At 33.8% G+C, this 12,241-nt stretch overlaps 1 protein-coding gene across 2 annotated transcripts in view; it reads right to left on the minus strand.

Annotated features, from left to right (window-relative positions):
* Window positions 1-1,498: 1,498 nt before the first annotated feature.
* The window catches only part of LOC112053215 (dendritic arbor reduction protein 1), a 93,349-nt gene continuing 82,606 nt past the window's right edge, over window positions 1,499-12,241 (minus strand). The window contains exons 4-9 of one of the 2 annotated variants that reach the window (XM_024092601.2): window positions 11,511-11,615; window positions 10,896-11,055; window positions 10,366-10,494; window positions 10,101-10,160; window positions 9,675-9,913; window positions 1,499-9,168 (exon numbers count right to left, since the gene is read on the minus strand). In XM_024092601.2, the coding sequence (XP_023948369.1) occupies window positions 9,723-9,913; window positions 10,101-10,160; window positions 10,366-10,494; window positions 10,896-11,055; window positions 11,511-11,615 (645 nt within the window). In that variant the 3' untranslated portion in view covers window positions 1,499-9,168; window positions 9,675-9,722. The remainder of the gene's footprint in view (window positions 9,169-9,674; window positions 9,914-10,100; window positions 10,161-10,365; window positions 10,495-10,895; window positions 11,056-11,510; window positions 11,616-12,241) is intronic. The other variant, XM_052890497.1, reaches the window with a different exon arrangement.

Genomic DNA, 12,241 nt, shown 5'->3' on the forward strand with positions numbered 1-12,241 from the left:
TATAATTAAATATTGGGGATTTAATCATACACTACACGCGCGCCCCTATAAGTTCTTGAGACACTATATTTACTTGTCGTCAAAAAGTTAAAGATTGAGTTTAAAAGTTTAATACTATATGTTAAATTCATCATTATCAACCCATATTCGGCTCACTGCTGAGTTCGAGTCTCCTCTTAGAGTGAGAGGGGTTAGTCTAATAGTCCACCACGCTGGCCCAATGGCACGGATAGGCAGACTTCACACACGCAGAGAATTATGAAAATTCTCTGGTATGCAGGTTTCCTCACGATGTTTTTCCTTCACCGTTTTGACACGTGATATTTAATTTCTTAAAATGCACACAACTGAAAAAGTTGGAGGTGTATGCCCCCGACCGGATTTAAACCCACACCCTCCGGAATCGGAGGCAGAGGTCATATCCACTGGGCTATCTGAGCTCAGCTATGTTAAAATTACTCTTTCAAAACTTTCCGACTCTTAAAGGAGAAGTTTGAAATTGGGCCCAATTTTAGAAATCTTTCAGAATGATACAGAAATTAAAAATGTACTAAAACTCTAAGATTTTTGGATTACTTTATTCAAATTTTATTCGAAATAATATTGAACAATAAGGAAAATAAGCTGATTTCATTATTTTCATACTGATCTCTTCGGGTTCACCCGCGTAGTTCTCGTTTCCGTGAGAATACGGGGATAAGATATGACGTATGGCACTAAAACTAACTTGGCTTTCTAGTGGTAAAAGACTCTACAGATTTATTATTAAGTAGGTAAAGATAATTGACCTCGCTTTTTTGTTTTGGTTTTCTGAGATTCTATTTAAATTCTTATTCTGAACTTGAACTTACACTTGAAAAATATCGTATTGCAGGTTATTATGACTTTGACTATGTTATACACGAATTTTAGATTGATATGACATAGACGAAGTTCTAATTCTATATAACAAATGTCATCTGGTACCTATGAACCCTTCGTGTTTATCATACAAAAGGCAGATTTCTCAGTTGATTTGATGTTTATTATAAGTAATAGGTTGTTAATAAAGTAACGGATGTTAAAAAAGTGTTCAAATAGATCAAATGCGTTACCAAGTATATGTTCATACGCCAGCGTTTCAAAAACGCAACGTCTTTATTCGAGCTCTCATGCAAATGAAGGTTTAGCCTCCATTCGCGTTTTTTTTCCTAAGATTTTTTAACGGGCGTTAAAAATCGTTCAAATATAGTATGAAGTTAAATGAAGGTCTATTTCCAACGCCCAAAATTTAAAATTCAACACTGCTCAAAAAAAAAACGTCGTGTGAATAGGTAAGGTGATAAAAAGTATCTTATGTCCATTTACAGGTAGATACTTATTAAAAACACCATTTTAGTGTATCATAAAATAAAACGCTTTATTTTGTATAGGTACTTTATTATAACATAAAAAGTTAGTAAATCACACATCTGGCAACTCTTACGGTACTATAAAACACCTTTAGGTAAATGTGTAGATACTTATTTCATCCCAATACATCATTCTGTATACACGCCTCTATACAAAAAAATACATTATATTCTTACATTATATAGTATAAAAGAAATGAAAACATGTCATTGGTAATAAATTATATCGTGACTTAGTCAACATATACAACTAAATATCTTTAATTAAAAATAACGCGAAAATATATAACTAACAATCATAATAATTTTTAAGGCAAATTGAAAATATTTAGTAGGTACATAAGTAAATAGGTACAGAACATAAGTGAGGTACAAATCTTCTTAAGGAAATAAAATAAACTTAAGATTATCAAATTATACATTAACTAAATACCTAAAGTATGGCATCTCCGGACATTTATGGCAAAACTTTAAAAAAAATATCGCGTACATAAACTCTTCACATTTAGTACTTAAGCTTATTTTCTTCTAGTATTTTCCCTATAATCTAAAATCGAAACAGATTATGCTTACAATACCTATGGGAGAAAATATTTATTGTAGTATAAAAATAAAATTTTAAGTACGTATGTAGGTGTAAATGAAAACTGCGAAAACTGAACTTAAAATTGGTACGCAAATTATAAATACTGTTGTGTGTTTTATAAAATATAACAGAGTTTAAAACTAGAGATGTACGAGTACCTAATTCGAGATTGGGAATACAAAATCAAAACCGATATTCTGGGAAAACTCCTACACATATATAGGTATTAGGTATCTGTTTTTAAACTTCCATACCTTATTACCCTCATGATTAAAATATAAGTATTATGTGAGCCGTTATATGGATAATGCAGATATATTTACTTAGTATTCATGTTCATTTGTGAGTTTAGTTGATCAGCTGGCATATTCACTATTTTGGTCTTTATTATCAACCTATTTAAGTGGACAACAAAGTGTCATTTACATAATATATGATATCAACCGTAAGCACCGGATGACATTTGTAATTTGTATCGTAGTATGTGGATGACATTCAATTGATTTGTTTTTTTTTATTTGATAATAAAGACCAAAACAAAATAGAAAATAGGCCAGTACTGTGATGAATGCTCTTAGAATTGTAAATATTTATAAATTAACATTAATAGAAAAAAGGAATATTGTAAAAGTTTTTAGATGCAGTTTATGAGTAACTATTGAACGTATTTTTGTAACATATATGCAACAATAGGTTTTAGCTAAGTATATTACTATATTAGCAATAGGTTTTAATTAATTTAATTTTTATTGCTCACAAATCCAGATAATAAAATTATTTTATACATTACTCAGAACAATTCAAACAATTTGCCCTTTATTTTGGTTGGGTTGGTGCCTCGTGAAAGGAATATAGAACTTATCCCTCAGAAGCAATAACATCTTATTCATCTATAGCCATAAAATTTGAGAGGGTGTATTTCATCTTTTACTATTAAAATTAAATATTAGTACGTGCCTACTTAAATAAAATACTTGCATACCACAATTTATATTTTATGGCATTTTTGTTCACGTAGATCATTTTATTAAATACATCTTACAATAAAATTCATTATAATTAGATTAATTAGTTATTTAATAAGTAAGTATAGGAATTCACAACATACTAAATGCAAAGAATAAGTGGCAAGACTAAAAATGATTATGTCGTTACTAAATCGAAACAAGATATTGTTAGGTATTGATATAGGTACATAGGCTTAAAAACATTAAAATAATCATTGAAATCTTGAAAAAAAAATGAGAAAATAATTATTTTATAGGTAATCTAAACTATAATTAAAACATGGCAGAAAATATGAAAAACAATTCTTAATTTATTAAGAATATATTTTTGGAGGCACTTTAAATTCTTCTTGTCTAAAGTAGGCGATGAAAATGGTACCCATGCTAATGTCGATAGCTTGGAATGGTACTTCACTACCACAATATTAGTACTAGACGTTCAATTTTAACTGTACAGTTATCAAAGACACTATAGTATGCGCATTATCATCTGAGTCGTCCGGTCATAAAAGTCAAAAAAGATAGGAATGTGCAGCGCGCCTACCTGCGCACCCTAATTATCGATAAACGGCTACCTGCGCACGTGCTAATGATGAGTCAATAATGATTTGGACGATTCTGATTGGTCGGTTTCTAATGTAATTGCATTGCGTATTTTTTTTGCTATAAATGTGTTTACTGCAATTAAATAAATACATTCATGTGTTACTCGTTGCGCACTATGGATACTAATATATAATAAATTTGGCAGAAGACGAAGATTCTGATGATGAAGACTCAGATGAAGATTAATTTTATTTAGTTAATAATTATATAATATGAAATATGTATTATATTAAATCAAATATTGTTAATTTTTTTAATTTTGTGAACAAGATACGATAATAAACTTTACTTATCGATAATATGTCTTTCATTGTTACACCCTTCACTAGACGGCTCCATAAGACCCATAAGTGCAAGCGAGATAGATATAGAGAAATGATTTATGGCCCTAAGACTCAGTTGTTAATGCTATTAGTATAGGAAAAAATGTACAGTTAAAACTGACACACGCATACGATTTAAATGAATATTTTAAATTTAGTAAGTTAAAAAATATATCTCGAGTAGGTTACCTAGAAGACTCCTGGCCAAACAATCATAAGTTTATTTAGTTTAGCCAAGAGATTTTTAGGCAACCTCCTTGTAATATATATTTAACATACAAAATTTAATATAAAACACTGTTCATCCAATAAACAGACGGTGAAGGTCGTTTCTAATTCGTATCCTCTATTATACGAGTATATACAAAATTCGTACCTGATAAATCTGTTGATTATAATAGATTTTCTTTGGACGATTTGAAATGTCGAATTTAATACATTAAATCACCGCGTGAATTGTGCTGTTTCTTTTAATATTACCCAACTTACATTAGCACAAAATTAGTGACTAATTGATGGCAAAATATCTTATTTTATACATGATATTATAAGATATGATTATTTAATATATTTATAAAATACAATTGTTGTCAATATTACCTACTTAATTTGAAGGCACTCATGCAACATCCCCAAGGTATCCGTACCAAAAGATTATGCAGGTACCAAAGTACGGGTACACCACGTAATTGACGTTGATTTTTAATATAACGAACCATCTGTTTCTGTTATGATAAGGATTTCTTCGTCTAATACATCTTGTTCGAAGCTATTTTTTTTATACAATATAGGTTTGCGCTTGACTACAATTAAGCCTGATGGAAAGCATTGATGCGGTCTAATTAATGCTTTCCATCAGGCTTTGAAGGTGTAAACGAGTAAACAGTGCTCATGCTCGTATATGTAACGATGTTCTTACAAATCTAGAATGAGAAAGACAGAAATGAATCGCGTTTGCGAGTTATATATAGTTTCGTTACAGTTATTTACTTTGTGAAATGAAAATCACAATAATATACAGTCACAATGTCAGTATTAAACTAGACTCCGCGCCACCGATGAAGTCCCGCGGTTAAATACTGAACTAAAATTGATAGCGCCTTATAGAAAATAATAATAAGGCTGCCCAAATAATAATTCCCAAATGACAATGAGCGGCACTAACAGTGGAATTCATAGACATAGTAGGGGCACCCCCAGGGGATCATTCAGCTACAGAGTGTCGAATTTAGCCTCTATTTGTTTGAGAATTTGACACTCAGCGGGTGAATGATCCCCTAGGTTGTCCTACAACGTCTATGAATGCCACTGTAAGACATTAGTGCCGCGTCTACAGGAGTTGTTTCGTGGCGCGAAGTATATTGCGTTTTTGGATAGAATCATGGAAAGAAACGTTTACGTGGTATCTCATAGTAGTACAGATATCATGAATGATGATAGATTTGACATAATGGACGGAGGCAATAAGGCTAGCTGTAATGGAGTCGCGTGTAATGGTCATATCTTCGTCATAATATAAAAGCTAAAAGTACGTAAGTACCATGACATGAGGGAGGTATGACAATTACAGGCTCTCATTCTATAATATTCACTCATAAATATCATGAAAGCGTTTTACATGTAATTAATATTAGCTTAGTTAAAGTACGCTAAGATTTTAATTTTATTATATTTTTTTAAAATTAGTTTGTCGCAGACTGAAGTGAAGTTGTTATAAACCCCTAAAGGGAACACGCAAGTAGTTTAAGTAATATAAATATGCGATCGACTATTTATTTTCCGCTGATTTCATTTGCAATTACGGTATCAGAGTCAAAATCTAAAATACATAAAGAAGATTATATATCTCCGGCCAGCTGGCCTATTCGCTAATTTGGTCTTTCTTAACAACATATTAAAATAAACGTCAATCTACTGAGAAATGTCATTTACTACTGTATGATATCCACAAAGTGTTGTCAGTAGGCATCGGATAACATTTTGTTACATAGAATCTCAATTTCGTTTTTGTCAACTAAGGTACTTCAAAGTTAGCGAATTAGTCTGCAGATTCCTATACACAGTTAAAACAAAAAACAACAAAGGGATTTTATCAAAAATTACTAAAGTGAATAAATTGACATAATAGTCGTGTAAAAGATACTTATATGCAATCGTATTTTTGCTAGACTATAGTCAAATGTGTTTTTTGACAATGACAACCCGGAGCTGCATATCGTGCTATAATTTTCAATACATACGAGTTTGTCCATAAAACTGATCGTGTGTTGGTCGCAATCGGAATGATGTCATGCACATCGCGACCAATACACGATCAGTTTTATCTACTGCAGGCATGTGAGCTTACTTGATCGTCAATGGCTGACACTATAGGTGATAGTCGTTACAAAAATAAAAGTGTTGCAATTGAGTAAGTTTCAGTGTATGAAAGATATGAGTGAAATGTGCCTATTAAACAATATAAACCGTTATAAATCGAGACTAGAAGGTGGATAGCTGCGAATTCGAATTATACGGCCAAGGCATACGTATCAATAATCTGGTGCTCCCCGGGAAAAACCATAACAAACTGTAGTTCCAAAACTAAAAAAAAATCGCTTGTCTGTAAAGTCGGTTACCTGACGATTGTTGAACGCGACAACGTCATAAGAAAATACTGATGATGGAATGGTTGCATTTTTCAAAAGAAAATGTTCGTTTTTCTAAAATACTGTTTAATAATCTTCAGTACACTTTATTTTTATTTCTTGTAAAAAAAGTTGGCAGTTATCAACCATAGTGCGAGGGAACGACGCATGATGTCATCTTTTTTCGAGAGTGCAGCCGGGTCCATCGAATTATAAGACGTTGTCACGTCAAAAAAGCAGTTTTTTTCCTGGATTAAGCGTGCACCCAAAAGTTGGAAACATCATACATTAAGTCACATTTATTTTAAGCGAGCGTTTTTTTTTTGAGAATTCTTTACCCTTCATTTGGGCCCCCCGCAACTAATTTTGATACAGAGCCCCTCCAAGGCACGCTACGCCACTGGACCTAGGAGACATAACGTCCGAAAAATATCTCAAAATCTCTTAATGGATTATAAACTGCTATGCACTTTGGTTTTATATTAGTTCAATACAATATTAACTGCCGTACATTTTGCGATGATGTTAGAGAACTACTAATTTAAGATGATATCCATTAACATCGTGACTGGAGAGGGAGAGGAGTCAAGCCTAATCTCACTCAATCTCACATGAGGGAGGAAGGAGGTTTCATCAAATAACACTTAAATAAAAAACACCGTAAACTTTGAAAAAAAATCAGATAAATTCAAAGTACGTAACGTACGTACGTATGTAACTCGACTAAATTTTTTCTGAAATCTGGCACATTTATTCTATATTTTGATTAATTATGATTCATATTCCAAGATATTATGAGAGGTTAGAGGCAGGAGAAGGGGATTGAGACAGAATTCATTACGTTGCTCTACCAGGTGAGGGAGGGGGGTTAAAAATCTTCACAACGCTTAACGTTATTAATAAAGGTACCCTAAGGTATAAAGGTGCTCATTGATTAAGGCATTTCACCAAATTCCCAGGCCGTGTGATTCGAAAACGCTTTCTAATTTATATCTAGTTGCTACCTATCTAATCCTATTAATATTTGAAATCATTAACATACAATATCTATAATATCTTGGATATTCCTTATATTCTTAATTTTAATTACACTTATAATAAATTAATCATATCTAATGAATACTTAGAACTTTTACAACTAGACGCGTTTGTGACTCCTTTACCACGTCGGTGAGCAAATTTCAATATGCTTGGATGTTTACTAATTTTCAAGTGAAAAGCATTGATTATTACATTAATACAATATTTACGCATTTGATTGATACTAAAGTATTATTTATATTCTAATTTAAATACATTTAAAATAGCTTCGATTCTAAAATATGAATGTGTCTTTTTCGTTAAGGCAAGCTTTTTTATCCTTTATTATGAGTATTACAACAATAAAAAGAACTTTGTGACAAATAACAGTGATATGTTTTAAATATTTCTCACAATAACTCCTACTCAAATTCGAATATTTTATCTAGACCGCGCTAAGATGTTCAGTTTTAAATGTACAGAAGTATCTAATGGAATCAAAATCATTAGAAAAAGCTGTAGTTAAACTGACGGACACAACACACGTACGATTTAACTGAACCGTTCGACTGCTCAGTTGAAACTGCACATCTGTGGGTTATGCAGGCTACAGACCGTCAGTTTTAACTGTACAGTTTTATTTAATCAAAAGAGAAACTGAACAACTAAAACTGCACAGTTCTCCGTTTTTCCTGATTTTTACGCACGGACGATTTAACTTAACAGTATGACTGTAAAGTTAAAACTGCAGGTCTGTAGCCCGCCATACTCGATTAGATATATTTTGTTAAATACTTCAGTAGTTACAAGTAATTCCGGCAAACGATCAGCGACTGAACACAAGATAAAATATATCCACAAGGAGCTCTTGTTACTCTTTTACTACGAGTATTACTTACTATTCATTAAAAATAAATTACTATAGTTACATACATATTTGAAGTAAAATCACGACAATTTTGATTTTCAGATGCAGAAATAGATGCAATATTTCTTAGCTATAAATTACTTTCGTAATATTATTGTATCTAGATATAAAAAGTATTATGTCGATAGCAAGGCGTCACAAAACACTGCGTCTCACTAGAGATAATTGTCATTTTTAATGTACATAAATATTTATAAAATACTTATCAATAACATATTATTTTGGGTTGATCAATAGATGACTCTGTGCTAACAATTTACAATAATATAATTAATAAGTATGTAAGTACATTATGTAAAGCGATTCCTTGGTAATGATTGTAACTGTTGTGATTTTGATACGTTTTCTAATAAATTTACAATACCATTATCTATTGATTTGCATCCGACTGTGAATAGGCATTTTTTGCTGTAATGCACATTTTAAAATACTAAATACTAATTTCACACATTCTCTTATGATAACAATTATGAAAACGTGTAATTTAATTAAGTTAAGTTAATTTTTCCCTAAGAAATTTGAGGAAATTGAGATAAGTCGTGTTGGTTTCTAGCACACCCGCTTTTACATGCAATTTGTTATCGTTTGTCGTGTCTATGGATTTACAACACACTGTAGAATGTCTCCATCAGACTAGCTTCCAGGTCGCACTCTAAAAAGGGGCTCTCGCTGCATTCTTCCTGAAAAAAGATACTATATTTTACTGTATATTCATTTAACGAAAATATCACTCAAATTCACAAACTTATTGGTTTTCTTTTGCAATATGTAGTAAATCAAGTGTATAATAAATGTGGAACTTTCAGCTGGTCTATTCACTAATGTGGTCTTTATTAACAAGATTATTATTTAAGATACCCGCGAAGGTACCTACATTGGATCTCAATTTCGTTTCTGTTAATTAACATAAGTCGAAGTTAGTGAATTAGCCTGCTGGACCAAGGACTATAGTAGGTACTAATGTTAAATACGATAAGTGGACAAAAACACTACTTTTATATAATAATTATATAAATATATAGAGAATGAAGCAAAAAATAAGTGAAATGAACAACTAATTATCTAGTTTCAGTGAGATTAATGAAAAGCAATAGTTTGAAATATTTTTAAATGAAAAGAATTTATATGTATTTATATAAAACTAAAGAAGAAGATTAACATTGACGAAAAATGTAACAATACGCACTTGAGTAGGTTGAGGCACGGAAAGCTGGTCCCCGCCTCTCCTCAGGTGTCATTTTGATGTTTTGGGCAGGTGACGCTTCATGTGCAACGCGAGGTGGTCGGAGCGCGCAAACGACCGCTCGCAAACCGCACATTTGAAGGGTTTAGCGCCAGTGTGCTTGCGGTAGTGACGGGTTAACTCGTCCGACCGCGCAAATCTCCATTCGCACTCCGGCCATTGACAAGTGTAAGGTTTCTCTCCTGTGAACAAAAATGGCTGTTGAAGCATGTAAATTCTAACTGGTCAAACGCACATTCGCTTTAAGAAGGGCAAAACCTCAATGCTGTTGTATTTCTAACCGCTTATTACTTCGCCTGTGCAGTATTTACATTCGCAGTGCTTGTTACATCATATGATAAGATATGTATTAGTAAAGTTGTCTATTACCTGTATGTATTCGCTGATGAGCCTTCAGATGCGAACTTTTTGTGTATACTTTGGAGCACCCTGAAATATTAATTAGTCATCAATAAATTGTATTTAATAACTATAATAAATTAAGTATTAAATTAGCATTTAACATAATCATTGATAGATAAATTTATTTTTCTACGATGTTATTTTCGTTTAAATAATCCACTATCGCGTAATTTTATGTAGGTACATGCATAGGGGGTATGTATGTATTTATAGGTACCCATAAAGAAGTTACCTATAAATTCGCAATGGTGCACTCTTCTCTTCTCAATGCCGGGGTTGTTTTGCACATGGATTTGTTCGGCGTGGTAGGTGGCGCGAGGCGCGAGTGAAGAGCTGGCGCGTACAGGTGTTGCGCAGGTTTCTGCTAGCACATAAACAATAGTCACCTATAAATTCGCTAACACGCACTCTTCACAGGCTGGGAATTGATTGCGGGAGGCGCGCATACAAAAATATTTACCTGTGATCGCCACGACGTTACTCCACAGGCTGGGAAACGATTGAGTTCATGTAAATAGCAGTTGCATGCGGATGTGGTACGCATTGGTGCTAGATAAATAACCTACCTAAATAATGACGACCTCCAATCCATGACACCTTCAAGTGTAAAACTGCATGACTCCAGTGAAGAACAGATTCGTCTAAGAGAGAGATTGTTTCACCTTATAGCTAATGGTACCTTAAAAATCCGAGAGTATTCTTCAATGCAACGTTGGCGCGTGGGTAGAGGAATAGTTTTTAGTGAATAGCAATATTAGTCACCTAGAAAGTCACAGTGGTGAACTCTCCTCTTCTCTAACTCCGGGTTATTCCGGCGATTGTACTTGACGGGCGGTGGCGCGAGACGCGAGTGAGGCGGCGCCTGATGTGGATGCTGCACTGGCGCGGGTTGCTGACCCATGTGTAGCGGTTGTGACATAGCCTGGTCACAATGTTGATCAAAATAAACAGAGAGAACTCTACCATTCATCCAGAGGCGGATTTACCATTAGGCTAAGTAAGCTAGGGTGGCAGATTTTTGATGGTGGAAAATTTGTCCCAAAAGATTTGTCTTATAGAAATAAAGAAAATGAGCATCGAAAAATTAACATTGACAAAAAAAATTGCGTGCTAAGTTATCGATTTCAGAAGCCAGTAAGGACGGCGAAATCGTAAATCTGCCACTGCATCTAGCCCTAAAGATAACGTAGCTTGTGTTACGTTCAAGTGTTGTACTCTGGTGATTTATCATCATGTTTGGTACGTCATTTATAAAAATAGTTGTGGCCTGACGGGAATTTCAATTCTTAGCGTAAGTAGATAAGACCCGCAGAGACCAGATTACAATTCCCAGTTTGAATAAGGCATCGATTGTACATTTTGAAGTGTGGTAGATACCTGAGGATGATGATGACTTTGTGGTACTGGATGTGGTGGCATATGCGGTGCTCGCAGCAGCGGCGGCGGATGATACGGCGGAGGCGGCGTACGTCGCGGTCCGCCCTGCAACGATCAGTACATATTGCCCTATAACAGGGTTTCTCAAACTTTCGGCTCCACGAACCCCTATTAAAATTTCCAAGTGACAACGAATACTGACCCTTACTAATTACTGACCCCCCAGAGAAAAAAAAATAATTTGACTGGTAAAGAAAATAAGGTTGAAAATTTGAATAAAAGGTAACACGATACGGTCAAGCTTTAAAACAATTGTCTTCGCAATAATACTGTGATGGGTGTGCTTGTTTCTTGTCGCAAATAGATTCAATGATAGGAGTAATTTTGGACAATTTTAACCTTAATTCTAACTCGGTATCAGTTATCAAGCCACCATTACGTAAATTTAGTCGCGAACCCGCTGCCGTCAAATGGCGAATCCCTGGGTTCGCGGTACCCCACTTTGAGAAACCCTGCCCTATAACATTAGCAATCACGTCACTATTGGTGTCCACTGATCCGCATCGTACGTATCGGACGCATTGCATCAAACGGATTTTTAATTTTATTTTAGATAAAATCCGTACGATCTGAATCAGTGGATGCACTTGTATAACTTTCTATACGTACGATGCGGATCTGTGGACGCCTGCCGTATATCGTCAATCAATTAAAATTATCATTATTATTCT

The sequence above is a fragment of the Bicyclus anynana genome, chromosome Z, assembly GCF_947172395.1.
Source record: "Bicyclus anynana chromosome Z, ilBicAnyn1.1, whole genome shotgun sequence".
NCBI classification, from domain to species: Eukaryota; Metazoa; Arthropoda; class Insecta; order Lepidoptera; family Nymphalidae; genus Bicyclus; species Bicyclus anynana.